The sequence below is a fragment of the Orcinus orca genome, chromosome 14 (genome assembly GCF_937001465.1).
Source record: "Orcinus orca chromosome 14, mOrcOrc1.1, whole genome shotgun sequence".
NCBI lineage: Eukaryota > Metazoa > Chordata > Mammalia > Artiodactyla > Delphinidae > Orcinus > Orcinus orca.
Genome location: NC_064572.1, coordinates 37,108,554 through 37,127,864, shown reverse-complemented (window position 1 = coordinate 37,127,864; position 19,311 = coordinate 37,108,554). Strand labels below are relative to the sequence as shown.

Sequence of the window (19,311 nt, the reverse complement as noted above, 5' to 3'; positions counted from 1 at the left end):
CCGTCTCCCGCACCTGGAGCGCGCACGCTCGTTGCCTAGCGACGGGACGCGACTAGCGGGTAGGTAGGCGCATGCGTCAGCCGCCTGCGTTTAGAACGCAGGCGCCGTCTTGGAAGAACGGCTTCCGGTGCTGGGCTGGCTTCCGGCGGACGGAGGCGGTTTTGACCGTTGGACCTTGCGAGTGGTGTAGGGCTCAGGCGACGTCCAGGCTCCAGAGGCGAGAGAGGGTTAGCTCAGCGCCGGACTCCGTGGGCACCTCTGCGGCTGGGTCCTCCTCCTCGGTGGTGAGCGGCGACGCGCCATTTGGGAGGGGCAGGGGAGGCGGGCACCCTTCCGCCGACCCGGGATGGAAAACCAGCCGAAGCGCTCGGAATCCAGGGTTGCCAGATAAAATTAGGCGTACCCAGTTAAATCTGAATTTCACAGATTTTGTGCTTTTTAGCACAAATATAGTATAATACAAAATTAGTCATTGTTTATCTGAAATTTAAATTTAACTGGGCATCCTGTATTTTTATTTGCAAAACTGGCAGCCCTACCTGATCCCTTCCTTTGGTACTCGGCCGGCTTTCTCCCAAGCATGAGCGAGGAACCGCCTTCTATTTCTTCTGACAGCTTCTCCAGGCTTGAGGCAAATGTTTCTGTGGGAAGGGGTTTCTTATGTATGAGCCAGGAAGCCTGTTGCTGTGTATGAAAAATAATATTCCTTACAACAGGCTTTTGAGATGGGTATTGTCGCTGTTTCATGGGCAGGAAACAAACCAAGCGAGGTAACGAGTTTCATCTGGGTTCCGCTGTTGACGAGATGCAGCCTGCGTAGGTTTGAGACCAATCCTACTTGGGAGGTTTCTCCTTACGGACCACGGTACCCTTCCCATGTGTTTGTTATCTTTCTGGATTAACAGCAGGAATCTGTTCCCTTTTTAATTGTTACTATTTCAAATGACATTGAGATTTGTCTTTAGAGTATTATCCCATTGAATTAGTACGATGAGGATACCGTGTTCCATACTCAGTTGTAATAATTCTTTTCTCTGTGTGGTTAAGGCACACAGCTTGATAAGGAATTAGGTTCGTTTGTGCCGGTTTTTAGTTTGCTTTTATGACTAAATTTATGTATACACACATACACATTCCTTTCCCCACTGCTGTTGCTAATACAAAAGACTATACACAAGTTCTTCATCTTGCTTTTTTTCACTTCACATTGTGTTCTACAGATCACTCCCAATTTTGGAGATCTTCCTCATTCTCTTTTTATCTGCACAATAATTCATTGTGTAGCTGTATCTCATTAATCCTTTAATGATGAACATTTGGATGGGGGTCCCAATTTGGCTCTCCTTAGTAATAGTGCAAAACAACCCTGTGCATATATCATTGCATATTTTTGCAAGATAGGATCCCAGGAGTGAGATTGATCAGTCAAAGGGTAAATACATACGTAATTTTCTAGATATTTACAAATTTTTCTGCATGGGGTTCTGCCCTTTTGTACTCTACCACCATCATATGAGAGAGAGTAGTATTGGGGTCTATGGATGAAACTCAGGAGGTCATTGTTTCTGAAACTTTGTGCAGAATGTTAGGTGGATTTGTCCAGGGACAGGTCTAGACACTGGCAGTCTGTCCCCTATAATTGCTCATGCCTGACATGTAAGGTACTCAATATATATTTGTTGAATAATGAGTACATTTCATCAGATTCTCAGAGGAGTCTGGATTCCATAAGGGTAATTCGAAGGTGATCAGTTTTTTCAAAGCACCTTAAATAGAGTAGTTACTGCATTTCCTTCTCTCTCTCTCTCTCCCTCTCTCTCTCTCTCTCTCTCCCTCTCTCTCTCTCTCTCTCTCTCTCTCTCTCCCTCCCTCCCTCTCTCCCTCCCTCCCTCTCTCCCTCCCTCCCTCCCTTCCATCTCTCTCTCTCTGTCTGATCTGAGATTCCTGTCCATATTTGTAAATAAACTGGGACATTACTGAGAGAGTGGAGAAACTCATTCACTTGCCACCATGGAGAGCAAGCTGTGTCCACGCTGTGATTGAAACACACTTTTTGAGGAGCTAGAGAAGTTTGTCCTCTAGCAGGAGGACAGACATGTGCATACACAAATAATGCTCAGATAGTGTGAAAAGTACTGTGTGAGCTGCTTGGGGAAGGAGGAACGTCTTTGTGTTGCCTGGGAGACGGTTGTATTAGCCACAGCGGTGAGGAATTGGAGATGATTGATACCTTGCAAATGAGGAGATATTTTCCAAGCTGAGAGTGAGGGGGCCATCATGTGCAAAGTCACGGAGATGGAAACATGCAAGGTGTGAGCAGCAGAATGGCAGGATGTTCTGTGTAGTTAGAGCCCAGAACATGTTAGAGGCAGAAACTATATCGAGAGGTGAGCCTGGAAACAGAATTGGGGCCAAAGCATGAGGAGCTTCATAGGCTGTTCTTTGAAGGTTGAATTTTTTATTCTTTGGCCTTGAGATACTTGGATTTTTAAAAAATTTGAGGTGGTCTATTGTGATATTTTCTAGAAACGACTCTCATGGCTTGGGAGGAGCATCTCAGTAAGTCACTTAGGGTAATGACTCTGGAATCAAGAGTTGGGTATGAATCCCTCTTCATCATACACCACCTGTGTGATTCTGGGCTGTTCACGTATGCTCTTTGGGCCTGGGCGACCTCATCTGCACAGTGGGGCTAATGATACCATGTTCAGGTATGTTGTAAGGATTTAGTAAGACATGCATCGCTTGCCATATAGTCGTTTCACCATCAATAATGACAGTAACCCTTTTCTGACACTTGGACTCCAGGGTCCTTCAGGTTTTTGAAACTATTTTAGTTGTAGTGACTTCTGTGGAGGCTTTTTGGACACTGCTAGAAGTGTCCTGGAGCCAGCTTGCTTGTGCCATCCCTGATGGCAGGTGCCCATGACTGGTGACAGGATGTAATGCTTTGTTGGCCTCACTGAACTCTACTTCGATTGTGCCTTCATTGAAAATTTCCTGCTCTAATGCAAAATGTTCATCTTTTAGAGGTTTTTATTTAGCAGTTAGAAATGGAGTCGGCATATCTTCAAAAGAATCTTGGGACATGTCTAACTCAAGGTCTTGCAGAAGTGGCAAGGATGCGCCCAGTGGATCCAATAGAATACTTAGCATTGTGGATTTACAATTATAAGAACAATGTGACCATGGAGCAACAAGTAAGTATGGATCTTCTTTTTTTTTTAATTTATTTTTTATTGAAGTATAGTTGATTTACAATGTTATGTTAGTTTCAGGTCTACAGCAAAGTGATCAGTTATGCATATATATGTGTGTGTGTGTGTGTATATATATACACACACACACACACACACATATATTTTTTTCAGATTCTTTTTCCATATAGGTTATTACAAAATATTCAGTATAGTTCCCTGCACTGTACAGTAGGTCCTTGTTGTTTATCTATTTTATATATAGTAGTGTATATATGTTACTCCCAAATTCCTGATTTATCTCTCTCCTCCCAGCCTTTCCCTTTTGGTAACCGTAAGTTTGTTTTCTAAGTCTGTGAGTCTGTTTCTGTTTTGTTAATAATTTCATTTGGATCATTTTTTAGATTCCACATATAACTGATATCATATAATATGTGTCCTTCTCTGTCTGACTTATTTCACTTAATATGATAATCTCTAGGTCCATCCATGTTGCTACAAATGGCATTATTTCATTCATTTTTATGGCTGAGTAGTATTCCATTGTATATATGTACCACATCTTCTTTATCCATTCATCTGTCAGTGGACATTTAGGTTGCTTCCATGTCTTGGCTATTGTAAGTAGTGCTGCAGTGAACATTGGGGTGCATGTAGCTTTTCAAATTATAGTTTTCTCCGGATATATGCCCAGGAGTGGGATAGAAGGATCATATGCACTCTATTTTTAGTTTTTTTTAAGAAACCTCCACACTGTTCTCCATAGTGACTGTACCAATTTATATTCCCACCAACAGTGTAGGAGGGTTCCCTTTCCTCCACACCTTCTCCAGCATTTATTATTTGTAGACTTTCTGACTGGTGTGAGGTGATACCTCATAGTTTTGATTTGCATTTCTCTAGTAATTAGTGATGCTGAGCATCTTTTCATGTGCCTTTGGCCATCTGTATGTCTTCTTTGGAGAAATGCCTATTTAGATCTTCTGCCCATTTTTTGATTGGGTTGTTTGTTTTTCTGATATTGAGCTATATGAGCTGTTCGTATAGTTTGGAGATTAATCCCTGTTGGTTGCATCGTTTGCAAATATTTTCTCCCATTCCATAGGTTGTCTTTTTGTTTATGGCTTCCTTTGCTGTGCAAAAGTTTTTAAGTTTAATCAGGTCCCATTTGTTTATTTTTGTTTTTATTTCCATTACTCTAGGAGATGGATCCAAAAAAGATATTGCTGTGATTTAGGTCAAAGAGTGTCCTGCCTATGTTTTGCTCTATAAGTTTTATAGTATCCAGTCTTACATTTAGCGCTTTAATCCATTTTGAGTTTATTTTTGTGTATGGTGCTAGAGAATGTTCTAATTTCATTCTTTTACAGGTAGCTGTCCAGTTTTCCCAGCACCACTTATTGAAGAGACTGTCTTTTCTCCATTAATTGACCATAGGTGCTTGGGTTTATTTCTGGGCCTTCTATCCTGTTCCATTGTGGATCTTCTTTTATAAAATTAGAGGAGTGAAACAATTGGTCCAGCTTCTTTGCTTTTTAAAAAAAGTTCAATATTATCATTTCTTTCTATTATAAAAATAGTATGTTTATTATTACAAAACTTAGATAACATGAAAAAGTAGAAAGAAGAAAATAAAGAAGACCTCTATTTAGATTCTTAGGTATTTTTAGGTATTCTAGTCTTTTTTCTACACATTTGCCTGGAGATTTTTTTTTTTACACAATTGTGATTGTATTTGCTGTGTAATTTTAATTTTGTGTTCTTTGTTGAAATAAAACACACATTTCCCCAAATTATTATACAGTTTCCAAATGGATAGACTATAATATGCTTAATCCTTTCCCTACTGTTGGAGATTAAGATGCTGTTAAGATTGTTTTTACAGATTGTTTTATCTGTAATTAGTCACATGATGATTTTTTTTTTTAAACCATGTTAGAGACAAGAGGAAATGGCCCAGTTGGAGCAGGAAAGAGAATTAGCTGTGATGGAGCAGGAAATGATGGAGAGACTTAAAGCAGAGGAGTTCCTGTTTCAGCAGGTGAGACAAGAGAGTTGGTGATTGGAACTAGTGGAGTCACCCTTGGTGTGGTGCAACCCAGGTGTTGAAAAACTCATCTCTTGTGCTTAGATGTAGCTTTCTTATATCTTCATCTTTATGTCTGTATGTGGCTTCTTTACTGGAGAAGAAGCAGTGATGAGGTAGGAGGAAAACCCAGAGAGTCTGCTGTCACAGAAGCCAAGGGGACAGCGTCTCAATGAGACCTGAGTGGTCAACCATGTCTATGGCTGGTTGAGTGGGAACAGAACTGCCAAGTCTCATTTAAGGCCACTGGTGACCTTGGTGGGAGCACCGAATGTGGGGTGGGGTAAAGCAGGGGAGATGGAGATGGTGAGTACAGGTAATGCTTTCAAGGAGATTTTCAGGGAAGGAGTTTTCTTTTGTTTATTTGTTTGGTTTTTTTAAGGAACTGAGTGGAGGGGAGTGGTTGATGTAAAGAAATAAAGGGGATGATTACTAGAGTCAACTTTTCATGGAGACCAGAGGAAATTGGCTCTGGAACACAGGTTAGGCGGGTGGAGGGGCCCTTCTTTGATTCTTTGATTCAAGGAAAGAGAGGACGGTGTTAGGTACATGTGGTGTGTAGATTTTGTGGCAAAAGTTGAAAGCAGTTTCTGTGTGACTGTTTCTCTTTTGTAAAGTAGGGACCCTGATCATCTGCCCAGAATGAGGTGGTAAGGTAGGAGGTGTGGGGAGAGTGGTGAAGGTTTGAAACAGTGGCTTTGGAGAGGTAGAGTTGACCAAGGAAACTTAGCATCCCTCGGTAGCACTGAATTCCCTGAGACCAAGCAGTCATAATGGGGCCTTTTGGTTTGGTTTTGTGATGATGTGATTTTCTCCACCTAGGGCTGGATATTTGAGTGAGGATGTGGAGGAGACAGACCTTTGACTGAAGTGAGTTTGGGTTAGCAGGATTGGGGAGCTAAAGATGTTGGTTTGAAAATGGTTGAAGAGGTGGGTCATGGAGTATAAACCAGAGAGGGGCAAGTTCTAGAGTGGCTTCTGGACTAATTTAATTTATGGAGCTCTTGTAAACCAAGTTGGAGCCACCCTATACTTCTGTCATATGGTACTTAACTCTAGAGTCTCAACTCCAGTTTACATATTATAAAAAGGGAAGGAAGCCTGTTATTTGGGTGTGTGGATAAAAAAGGAAAATGTAGACATGGGAACTAGCTTCTCTGTCTTGTCTCCCATCCTTGATACTGGGGTAGATCATTCTAGGCACCTTAGATGGATATGGCTATTCTAAGCACCTTTACTGCTTCTGAGTCTCCATCTTTCAGTCATTTGGCTTATTTTTGTGGGGTGGTTGCACAGTGTTGAGTTGGATGTTAAATGACCATCCAAATGGGCAAGTGTCTGCTGCAGTCGCCCCAACTTTGAGTGAGGATCTGCCCTGCCTCTTCCAGCTCCTAGAGCTGGCATCTGTCCCCTGTCTATCAGAATAAGAACTTCTCAGCAGTTCTCCTTCCCTAAGATAGTTAGATCACAGATATGGAGATGTTTAATTTGCTTTGACTCATCTTCTTTACCTTACTTAAATAAAATTTGGCAATACTGGAACCCAAACGTCTTTCTAGCTGTATCAGTATGAAGCCATCCCCTGTGCATCAAACCCTAAGCATTGTATTGGGGGTGGAAGACATAGTGATATCCTGCAGAAGATGTGGTGGCCCATTAAAGAAGTGGATTGGTGGGCAGAGATAGATGAGAGGAGGAGAAGGGATGGGTAGACCAACAGATGAAGAGAAAGAGAGAGGCCTCTCCGTGTCCCCCGAGTCAAGTGAGCTGGAAGGTCCCGATTCTGGTCACCTGCCTGTTGGTTGCAAGAGCAGGTGTCCTCATAAATTCAAGGACTTGAAATTCCTTGAAATTTTAGGCATTCTCCAGCAAGCCTGGGTCCTTGTGAGCAGGGCAACATTTTTCTTGCTGTTTTCTGCTTAAGAGTTAATTTTGGAAGTACTGGCTTTTGTATTTGTTTGAATGTTTTTCTAATGGTTTGACACATGTGTGAAGAAAGCGATTGGGTTTCGAACATTTCCTGAAAATGTTAAGAAACCGGTTATGTTGACCGATGTGGTTGGTATTTAGCAACTGCACTTTGTGTTATTGTTGAGAGGTTAATTTCGCTTCCTCTACAAATATCTGAAAGCTGATTGAATGATAACGTTCCTGCATTTTGGCTACGTAGCCCATCACTTTTATCTTAGTGGGGATGATATAGGAATATGAAGAAATTACCTTAAACAGCCCTTTGTGAATAAATATTAATCACTGTTTATTATCTCTTTGTAAAAATGTATTATTTTTTTAAAATGCGTTTAAAAATATAGTTTTAAAGTGCTCTTAATGGAATGAGCTTATATTAGGTCGTTTATGGGGTGGCACTGGACTGATGGTGAGAAATTATTTTCTAGCTGAGGTTGACAGACTCTTTCTGTAAAGGTGGATATTTTATGATTTTCAGGCCAAGAAGCAAAATTGAGGATGTTATGTAGGGATTATGGTATACTATGTAGCTATAACAAGAGAGAAAATAAATTTCTACAAATGTTTTATTGATGAAGTAAAAATTTAAAAAAATCAAATACAGTTTTTTCTGCAGTGTAGGCTTATTATTGAGAAGAATTACATTCCCTTTTTAAAGATAATGTTTCACTTAGTTGGAGTTCAAAGATAATGTTCCCTGTCATCAAAATGTATTGAAAATATGTATCTGTTAATGCTGATCTGTAATGAGATTTTATGTGTATCATCTTTGAAAAATGTCTTTTCCCTCATAGGTCCTGCCAAATATTGATATCAGTTCATGTGCCTATAATTTTGAGTGTATTCATCTCTTGGAAGGCGCTCGTAGAATTCTATTAGATTTTCCTCTTGATATTTGTCTTTTAGCCACTACCTGGTAGATTAATCCCTTCCAGTTGAAGGTTGGTGAAAACTTCTCAGTTACAGTTAGATGGATTTTGAAATGTGGGAATTTCCTTTGCACTTACGTCAAGGCCTAAAAACACTCTGGAACTATAGTTTGAGCTTGGAAAATGTATCTGTCACAAATTTGTGTGGGAATGGAAATCCCGTTTCTGACAGCACTGGGAGTGTATAAAGCAGCTTGACATTGTGATTCAGAAAATTAGTTGTTGCTGAAATGACTTTCCTGCAGTGTAAGTTTTACATATGATGCTGTTTTGCCTTGTAGGCAACTTTTAGGTTAAATTGATTTAAAATCGTTATTAAGTCTGCAGCGGAAGCTAATTTCCAAAGCTATTTAATGTTTGATAATTGTAGTTGAAAATGGTCTTCTCATTAAGAAAAACGTCAGTCTTGTCCCTGAGCTCAAAAATTCACAATAAAACATTACCACCGTTGAGCCATGGAACTGTGGGGTGGTAGGGCAAGTCAAGATATATTCAGCTTCTATTTCTGACACAAATTCACCAGAAATGATGCTTAAGTTCATAAGGGTAAATGAAGGTCACTGTTGACACTGTTACTGAACCAAACGGGTCTGCTCGCCCAACGCACAGCAAAGCCAAATCTATTGACGGTGGGTTCTAGTGAAGGAAAGTACAGAGTTTACTGCAGGGCGCCAAGCAAGGAAGAGGGAGACAAGCCTCGGATCCACTCCAACTGAGTCTTTGAGTGAGGGGTTTTCTTAAAGGGGAAGAGCAAAGAGGCTAGGATTAATCTTGTGATGTTTCTGTGACATTTCTTTGCTTTTTTTTAATTGAAGTATAGCTGATTTACAATATTGTGTTAGTTTCAGGTGTACAGCGAAGTGGTTATATATACATATATATGTATATATCTGTGTTCTTTTTCATTCTATTTTGTTATAGTTTATTACGAGATATTGAATATAGTTCCCTGTGCTGTACAGTAAATCCTTGTTGTTTATTTTATATATGGTAGTGTGCATCTGTTAATCCCCTACTCCCAGTTTAATCCCCCCCCTTTTGGTAATCATAAGTTTGTTTTCTATGTCTGTGAATCTGTTTCTGTTTTTTAAATAAGTTCATTTGTACTGTTTTTCAGTTTCCACATATAAGTGATATCATATGATACTTGTCTTTCTCTGACTTACTTCACTTAGTATGATAATCTCTAGGTCCATCCATTATTGCTGCAGCACTTCTGTTATATTTCTTAGTCATTGATTTTTTTCAGTCAGTGATCGAATTTTTCAGTCATTTTGAACTCAACATTGACTCCTTTGGAAGTCAGGTTGTCTCCAGTTTACAGTTCTCCAGCCAGGTGGTCCATGGCTTGGGGGGGTCTGTTAGCTCATCGTGTCCTAGAGAAACAACCTGAGTTTGTACATTAATGATTATATCTATAATAGCAATTTTAGTACATTAACTATGCTATTGACAACAGTAATTTTAGTCATCTGACTCTGGTTGATTAGTGTTCAGTTAGCACAGGATTGAGGTCAGAGGGGACAAGAAAGGGAATAAAGTTTTGGATAGAGAGATTAATCAGAAACTCAATAAGGGAACTCAGCTTTAGGGGGGACTCGGTTTCAACACTGCTGGCTCAATAACACATGATAGAGTCAGATATTTTCTGCAGAGTAGCTGCTGTTGAATCATAAAATGAGAACTCATAGGTTTTAAACACTATGTTTTCACCAACTTTGTAAATTTTGTCCAATTAAGCCTTTTTCTGTTCCATACACACTTTTATCACTGTTTGTTGTAACACATCTGAGCAGATGTCACATCTGGTTGTACTGAATTAATGTTCCTCAACGTCTTTGAAGATGTTCTTGCCTGTAGTACTGTTCATGAAGACTGTTCACAGTGGTTGATTTTTCAGTCACTGCAAACTCAACATTGACTCCTTTGATAAACAACAACTAAGCAGTGTTGGGAGCGTTTGTCTACTCATCAAGAGCCAGGGAAAACCACTCAGAACCCTTTTGCCTTTGCCTTTAATTGACCATTGAGTTTGCTCCCCGTGTAATCGACTCTTTGAGCAGCGGTTCTCACCAAAAGGATAATAATCTTAAGTTTATGTTTTTTCTGGACATTGAATTCTCACTTGTTTTAATTGAATCACCATTGATAAATGTACTTCTTTGCTTGGGATCTTACTTTTGTTGCCGCCTCCGTTTCATTTTTAATTTTTGTGAAGAAATCCTGCTCTCATGAAGTAATTCTGTTTTAAATTTCTTAATACTTCTGACCTTTGCATTCGTGTGAATTGAGAAGATCGTGATGAGTGCGTCCTCTGGTAATGCTGATATTTACTGTATTCTTTTAGTACAGTGTCGTTGCATGAGAAACACTGTCCTGTGCTGTTTAATCTGATAATAAAGTAACCCACACTCCACTGTGTCTTAAAAGGACAACATTCAAAATCCACTTCTTTTCTTGTTTTGTTATGATGGGTAATGCACTGATAAAAAAAAAAAAAAAAAAAGTCCCGGTATAGTGGTACCGTGGCACTCCAAACGCTGTGAGTTATAATGGTGTCACTGAACTTGCAGTGTGCTGAGCAGCAGTGCAAGGTAGTGAGAGTACCGCCTGTGGTCTCTGTTGCGTACACTCAGCTGTGCTGTCATGGGGCAGAAGCAGTCACACTAAATGAGTGAGCGTGAGCATGGCAGTGTTTTAATAGAGCTTTATTTATAGACACTGACACTTGAATTTCATATAATTTTCATGTGCAATGAAATATTATTCTTTTGATATTATTCAACCATGAAAAATGTATAAAAACCATTCTTCACTCGTGGGCTGTACAAAAACAGGCGTTGGGTTAGGCTTGGCCCAAGGAGTTTAGTCTACCGACCCCTATTCTCGCGTGGCTAGGATATATGTTGAGTTGGGACCAAATATGTTGTTGATCATCTCTGGTTTAAGATAATCTACTTAAAATGTTCTTATCTACTATTTTACAACCAAGGTTTGGCTATTTGAAGATCCATCTGTGCTTAAAGAGATTTTATCCAAAAAAAAAAAAAAAAAAAAAACCACTGCAGTCTCATTTGTAGCTTCAGGAAGAACAGAGAAAACGACTTGATTTTGTACAAATAGTGCTTTTCTAAAATTAGCAATTAAGGAAGCTTCCTTTTTAATTTTCTACTTCAGGAAATATTTGTAAAAGCTAAAGTATTGGGTGGTTGTGACCATTTATTTTTGTAAGTTTCTGAAATTTAGGTGGGCATAAACTTAATTATCCTGGGACACTTTAGAGTAATAGAGTGAATTCCTTGCAATTGATCTGACTCTAATATGACTTATTTATTTCTGAATGTTCAGCAACAGTTGGCATTCCAGCTGGAGTTGGAAATGCAAGAAAAAGAGAGACAGAGAATAGAAGAACTGCAGAGAGCTCAAGAGCAACTTGAGAAGGTAATTTGAAGTTTTATAAATGTCTCTTTTATTCAAAACCTCTGAGAATCCTCAGACTGTTTCTTCCAGCTGTTATAGCAGGGGATTCATAGTCTAGAGACCTGCCAGGAAGGTCTAATGTTGCCAGGAAGCCCTGGTCAACATTTTAGTCAAGAGATAGTTGTTCCTAATTATGGTAGCTGATACTGAAGTTCTTTGTAGTATTGGGGGTATTCTGATCTCTGAGGCAATAGTTTGTTTCTTTTCTTAATGTTAGATGTATTACCAACAATACTTTACACTTAAAACTACGTTTGGGGGACTTTTCTGGTGGCACAGTGGTTAAGAATCCGCCTGCCATAGCAGGGGACATGGGTTCAATCCCTGGTCCAGGAAGATCCCATATGCCGTGGAGCAACTAAGCCCGTGCGCCGCAACTACTGAGCCTGCGCTCTAGAGCCCGTGAGCCACACTGCTGAGCCCACATGCCGCAGCTACTGAAGCCCACGCGCTTAGAGCCTGTGCTCCACAACAAGAGAAGCCACCACAATGAGAAGCCTGCGCACTGCAACGAAGAGTAACCCCTGCTTGCCACAACTAGAGAAAGCCCGTGTGCAGCAACGAAGACCCAACGCAGCCAAAAAAAAATATATATGTATGTTTTTATTTGGATTTTTCATGTCTTTCTTTAAATAAACTATTCAGTAACTTATGTCAAAAAAGTCCATCTCCATTGACTGTGTCTGTGTTTTTTTTAATAAGTTTATTTTATTATTTTGGCTGCATTGGGTCTTCATTGCTGCGCGTGGGCTTTTCTCTGGTTGCGGTGTGTGGGCTTCTCATTGCAGTGGCTTCTCTTGTTGGCAGAGCACGGGCTTCAGTAGTTGTGGCATGTGGGCTCGGTAGTTGTGGTACACAGGCTTAGTTGTTCCGCAGCCTGTGGGATCTTGGACCAGGGCTCGAACCTGTGTCCCCTGCATTGGCAGGCGGATTCTTAACCACTGTGCCACCAGGGAAGCCCCCAGACTGTGTCTGTCTTATGTCAAGCCTCTTGCTTGGCTAATGTTTCCTTGTATCCGAAAAGTATGTGTCGTATAGACCAAACTTCTGCATGACTGAGTTATACTTTTCAACTGGATATTTCATATTGTATGCTTATAGCTAGTATCTGTTACTCAAATGTTACTCCTCTATTTATTCCGAAATTAAAATTTTAAAAAGAAGCAGGTTTTGTAGAAGATGTTTATTAATGGCTTAGATGAAGTCATCATTATTTAAAGCAATTTTAAAAAGTAGGAAGGGTAAATTAAATTTTTTTAAAAGATGAGATTTAATTAATTAGTTATTTTTTAAACTCTTGAGATAAATTCAATTCTTTTCTTCTCATCAATGTACTATGCTCTTCATTCTATAATAAGAGATTAATCTACTAAGAATTGTTCTTGACAAAGTGAAATCATTTAGTCCTGTTGTAGCCCAAGTGTCAGAAAACTACTTTTGTGAGTCAAAAAGATGAGATTTTAAAAGGATAAATTCAAACCTCTGTACATAGTTTTAAAAAACACCGATGCTGATCTATCTTTGTCTGAATATGGTAGGACACATGGGTACCCATGCATGCACACACACGTAAATGCATACCCCCTTCCTCTTCAGTTAAGATTCCGTGATTGCAAAAGAAAGAAGAACCAGAATACATCAAGAAGACGGTGATCAAAATAATAAGAGAATTGAAAGTATTTTTTATTGAGATGCCTGATAGCTATATCTGAGTGCTGGGAAGTCTGTGATTTATAGAAGGGATTGGCTCCAGAGGGTCCCATTCATGTTACTCTATGGCCATTACCAGACTATGTGACCAGAGCCACTGTAGCTTTAATAAGTCATGTTCCTACTGGCTTATCACCCCTCTCTTCCCTGCAACATACTGCTGCTTGACCCCTTGCTCAGAGACAAATTCACCCATGTCTTTTTGTCCTCGCCTTTTTATGGCTTCAGAGACATAACTTAAACTATCAGTTGCAAAAGGAAGTTTATTGGAAGGATCCTGGGTTGAAGAAAGTGTTTTACAACTAAACTGTGAAGGGCTCTGGTTGAGTTGGGTCTTCCAGACCTTTGGGAGCAAGAGAATCAATGCTGCCAGGGCTCTTACCTCTGCTGTTGTCTCTCACTGTGGCCTGGTTTGCTGCACATGGGTGAGGATCACGGTCCTTAATAGTTCCTGGGTCTTGTAATGTGGGTTCCTGGGTCTCCTACTGTCTGAGAGGAATAGATTCCTTTCTTTTGGGTTTCAGTTAAGAAAAGAATCTTGGGGAAGGATTCTGATTGGCTTAGTTTGTGTCAAGTATCCATCCCTTGGCTGGGCAACAGAGTCCTGTGAGAATATATGCTTTCCCACCAGAGCCATGTGGTTGTGGGATAAGACATGCCCAGGAGAAGGGAATGATCTTGAGAAAGCCATATATGTACGATATATGTCCCCAATAATCAGGGTGACTGCATGTGATCACAAGATCACTAATCTTTTTTTTTTTTTTTTTTTTGCGGTACGGGGGCCTCTCACTGTTGTGGCCTCTCCCGTTGCGGAGCACAGGCTCCGGACGCGCAGGCTCAGTGGCCATGGCTCACGGGCCCAGCCGCTCCGCGGCATGTGGGATCTTCCCAGACCGGGGCACGAACCCGTGTCCCCTGCATCGGCAGGCGGACTCTTCAACCACTGCGCCACCAGGGAAGCCCGATCACTAATCTTTGAACAGTTGAAATGAATCAGCTCAGGAGCAGTTAAGTCAGCCTGCTGCCTTAAAATGAAAAGATAGAGGCCACAGCAAGGTTTGGCTTGGTTAGCAGATTCTACGTTTTCACATTCAGAAAGCAGTCGCCCATGTGTTCAGAGCATTATAGAGGGCATTGTCCAGGTACTGTGGAGAGGTGTCATGTATTGGATAGTGCCTTGGGCCAGATTAATTCCCTCAGAAATATTTGCTTCTTTTTTACTATGTATAAAATTCTACATAACTGTCAGTTCTTTCAAAATCTCGTATTCTAAGAGTTTATGAAAATTATTATTTTGTCACTTTTCAAATTTGCTAGTAATTTGGCTTCAGGGTTAGTGAAATAGTTAGCCTTTTTCATTTTTTAAAAAGTTCTATTTAATTATAGACAGAACATCGTAGTCACCTCTTAATAGAGTATTAAATGAGACTATCTGCAGTTTTGTATTCACATTGCTCCTTTGAGGGACAGCATTTTTGCTGTTAAATTGATCATAATGTAAAAATAAAATGCTTGAAAATTAAACATGGAATCAAAATAAAAAGTATATTAAAAGTATTTTTCTTCATTTTTTTGTATTATAGGAGTTGAGAATGAATATGGAAAGTATAGCTAAGGGTGAAGATATTTCACATGGAGAGGTGAGAAGAAAAAGTTACTCTATATTGTGGGAAATGAATAAGTATCCTGGAATGTAAAGCTTAATTTTGATGCATTAATAGCTAAATTTTTAATAAGGAGATTATCAAAACTGATAGTCCAAATACATAGTCTAGTAATAACAAGTCACAAATATGATGTGCTTTAAAGCAAAATCTCCAAGTGGGTAGAACTGGGAGATTCGGGTTGTTTGGTATTTTTAAAAACCAGAATATTGTGAGATTATTGACCACATGATTACATGCAATGATATGTTTTAAATTTCTGATGTATTTTTTTAAACACGTTTTTGCGTTTATTCCTGGAATTCTCTTGTCATTAACAGGTATTGGTTCGTTCCATTAACTGACAGTGTTGAATTTTGATGTTGTAATACAGAAGTGTCTTAGCAAAACTGAAAGCAAATTAATGTATTAATCTCAAAATCATTTGAAAGTGAAAATGAGCTCTGTGATTGTAGGATGAAGCCGACTCAGGCAGAACACTAGCTGAAATTAGTGATCGATATGGAGCGCCGAACTTGAGCAGGGTGGAAGAACTTGATGAACCGATGCTATCGGATGTGAGTATCCTTAGGAAAGTGTTTTGTGAAAAGCAGATTTTTTTTTTTTTTTTACTTTGGGAGAGCCTAGTGTATCTCAGGCCAAGGTTGGATGGCAAAATGGGCCTTTTGTTTCAAAGAAGGCCTTGTTTCAAAGGCCTTTTGTTTCTTTGTTTCAAAGAAAACCAGTGTTCTGGGTGCTGACTTATCCCTAATTTGCCTTCTGCCCTTCTGTGCACTGTGCTACTGGCCCTGAGGGTGAGAGTGGGCACTTGTCTGGCTCTACACAAATGTGTGGGCACTGATGGGGAGGTCACTGGGCATTAATGTGGATGGAGCAGTGTGCCCTCCTGTGTAGAGGGTGATATGTATATTTGGAAATGAGCCTTTGAAAATTTCAAAATCTCTTCAAAATACGTATTTAGAATCGTGGTGAAATACATAATCTTTCAATTAAATTTTGGGGGCCAACATTTTGGTTCTCAGTAGCAAACCGTGGAGCCAAGTAAATATCCTAATGAGGGTGCATGCTTTTAAAGTATATAAGTCCATTTGCTTATTTAATAAACATATAGTGTTTCCTATGCACCACATAAACTGTGCCCGATGCTTTTATGACCGAAAACAGGTCCTTCTTGACCTTGTCTAGGGAAGAAACAGACAACTGGACAAGCAGTTGATAGTCATTGTTAGAGTGAGCAGGTAATGTCTGGTCCAGAGCATTATGCTTGGAGAGCGAGAGGAGGGGCTGTTGCTAACAGGCCCATCAGCAGCTGTAACCCGGGACTGCCCTGGCAGAGGGCTGCACTGAGTCACCTGCATCAGTGGGCACTGACAAAGCGGGACAGCCACCCAGTTGAGGACCCTTGGTCAGGGAAGGCTTCCTGGAGGAAGTCAGCTTTGTCACTCAGTGGTGGGATGGGAGGCTGGGGAGGGGAGAAGAGAGAGTGGGAGATAGGGAGATATCAGAGCTGAGGCAGTGGAGAGCAGGGGCCAGACCATGAAAGGACTTGTAATCTGTGCTCAGACGTTTATATTTTATCCTAAAGGCAGTGGAGGCCAACATCAGAACTGTGTTTTAGGAAGGCCATCTGGCTATAGCGTGTAGAAGAGAATGGAGTGATCGATTTGAGGAGACCCACCAGGAGGCTATTTGTAATCTACAGAGGGATGGCACTGATGGCCTGAAGTAGTGAGTGGTGTTTTTAAGAGCTGTTCAGAAAGTGGAGCCGGGAGGATTTGGTGCTAATCAGTCAGTGGATACATTTTTGTTTAATGGCTGCTGTGTTTTGGTGCCATGCAGGGAGCTAGAAAATACCAGTGAACAAAACAGATAGGGTTTCTGCCCTTTGGGGACCATGGGCCAGCGGGGCAGGTGGTCTGAGAGGACAGAGCAGGGAAACCTGACCTAGCCTGGGTGAGTCTTCTCCAGGAAATGACGTTTAAGGAGTTAGCCTGAGATGAGCCCAGTGGATGGAGAGAGCAAGATACTTTCAAGGAATGCACATAGTCCAGTATTTTGGCTGAGTTGAATGGAGCTAGGAGAATGGTGTGATTTGAAGCTGGAGAAGTGGATAAAGGCCAGATCACACTGGGCTCTGTGTGTCCTCTTAAGGATTTTGGACTTATGTGCAGTGGGAGTCATTGAAAGGGTTTATGTAAGGATTAGATATGTGTTTTTAGAAGGTGGAGAAAGGATCTGAGTGGACAGGAGTGGAAACAGGAGACCACTTAGGAGGTTATCACAGTCATCCAGATGCAAGATGACCAGGGCTAGGACCAGACAGCAGAGATGGGGACAGCTGAGTGGATTTGATATCAGCTGGGAAGATAAGGGAGAGAAAGAAATTAAGGATGAAGCCCAGATTTCTGCCTTGGGCAACTGAACTCTTCACCATTTTTTGAGCTTTACCATTCGTTAAATTGAGGAACATATGAAGAGAGAGTAGGTTTTGTGAAAATGATGTCTTCAGTTGTGGACATGTTGATTTCAGGTCACTCTGAGGTATGCAGGTGAAAATGGCCAAAGACCCCTTGAAGTATGTTATGGGTCTGGAGGAAGGAGAGAGGTCCAGGCAGGAGAGATGAATTCAGCAGTCATCAGCATATATGCTAAGTGAAGCTAGGAGAGTGAGTCAGGTTACCTGGCTCACATGAGAAATTTCAACATTTAAGGGATGCGTACAGGACCCCTGCAAGAAGGATACGGATAACAATAAGAGAGAATAGCAAGAGAAGTAGAAGAAAGGATGGGTTGATAAATACATTGAGAACACAGTTAAATTATTATTATATTGACTTCAGATTTTATTTGAAATAATCTGAAACTATCAAAAAGCTTCATTTACATAGTCACATAGAAGTTACCTAAGCTTAAATTTTCTGTGGCTTGTACATTTCACAGTTCTAGTTGTATTTTAAAACATATTTACTTTTTGTTTTTAGGTTGCATTAAACATTGATCAAGATTTGTAGGATCAACCAACCAAAGAACAATAAATTTTTCTTCTTCTTTCAAGTTTCAAAATAGGAGGTCGCCAATTGTTTTTTTCCCTCCAAACTTGAACTCTGCTTTTCCTCCCTCTAAAGACAGCTTTATAAATGGGCTTCAAGAGTGGCCTTAAAATACTGTTTTGATTACTTGTATGACACCATTTTGATTACTTGTGTGATGCCAGTGAGAGAACAGGAGAGAGTGTTTCCCAAAGCAACGAAAAGGGGCAAATGGGAGACAAGCTGAAAAGAATGTGTGCATCTATGTGAGAACAAGATTTCCTGAGTTGAAAGTTACTGGTTCTATGAGAAGTGAAAGGGGCTGCCACTGTGTAGAGCTCAGGAATTGTCAACATGCTTTAGATATGGTGGTTCCTCCTGGGAATGCACTGCAAAGATTCCCCCAGTTTGCTGGGGAGCGATGCTTTGTAGTACCACTTAATCCATGCTTATTGATGGGGCTGGGATGGGGAGGGATGCAAAGGTCCCAGGGACAGGGTAGCATTGTTTTTTCTGGAACAGTCACTGGGCAGAGACCCTGTGCTGCTGTTGAAAGGAAGATCTTAGTGGACACAGGCCGTGCAAGGTGCTTCCTTCAGGGGATGCTGGGTGATCTGTGGACCTTGACTGCACTCTTGGCCTCCTGGAGGTTTCAGGTCTAACTTTGAGCTTTAGGGAGAATTTTGCTTCTTTTATAAAATTCTTCCAAACCTAAGTCTATGTTATGAGTCCTTTCTGTTCTTTAAGGAATGGTGGAAGCATAAATGCCAGGAAGAGGCTTCTTTAAAAAAAAAAGAATTCTGTTTTTGGTTATAACATAACCTTTCCCGAGGCAGTGAGAACAGAACAGCCTAGTTGCTTAAGTGGGAAAAGAAAAAAGAAAAAAATAATGGGAAAAAAAGTCTATTTAATTAAAAGAAATGGGGCTTCCCTGGTGGCACAGTGGTTGAGAGTCCACCTGCCGATGCAGGGGACGCGGGTTCGTGCCCTGGTCCGGGAAGATCCCACATGACGCAGAGCGGCTGGCCCCGTGAGCCATGGCCTCTGAGCCTGTGCTTCCGGAGCCTGTGCTCCGCAACGGGAGAGGCCACAACAGTGAGAGGCCCGCGTATCGCAAAAAAAAAAAAAAAAAAAAAAATTGAAATGTTATATCAGTTCTGTACATTTTTTAACAAGGTTTTTTTTTAATTTTTATAAATTTATTTATTTTTGGCTGCGTTGGGTCTTCATTGCTGCACATGGGCT

General features: G+C 40.6%; 1 protein-coding gene across 4 annotated transcripts in view; it reads left to right on the top strand.

Moving 5' to 3' along the window:
* Positions 1-125: 125 nt before the first annotated feature.
* The window catches only part of LOC101289162 (S-adenosylmethionine synthase), an 80,745-nt gene continuing 61,559 nt past the window's right edge, over positions 126-19,311 (top strand). For 2 of the 4 annotated variants that reach the window (XR_004484959.2, XR_004484958.2), the window contains exons 1-6: positions 126-284; positions 3,031-3,200; positions 5,137-5,238; positions 11,529-11,621; positions 14,957-15,013; positions 15,493-15,594. Coding sequence is in view for 2 of the 4 variants with exons in the window: in XM_033433976.2 (XP_033289867.1) it covers positions 3,054-3,200; positions 5,137-5,238; positions 11,529-11,621; positions 14,957-15,013; positions 15,493-15,594; positions 18,019-18,048 (531 nt within the window). In the remaining 2 variants the exon portion in view is untranslated. Of the gene's footprint in view, positions 285-3,030; positions 3,201-5,136; positions 5,239-11,528; positions 11,622-14,956; positions 15,014-15,492; positions 15,595-18,018; positions 18,203-19,311 lie in introns of those variants that run through there. The other 2 variants (XM_033433976.2, XM_033433974.2) reach the window with 2 other exon arrangements.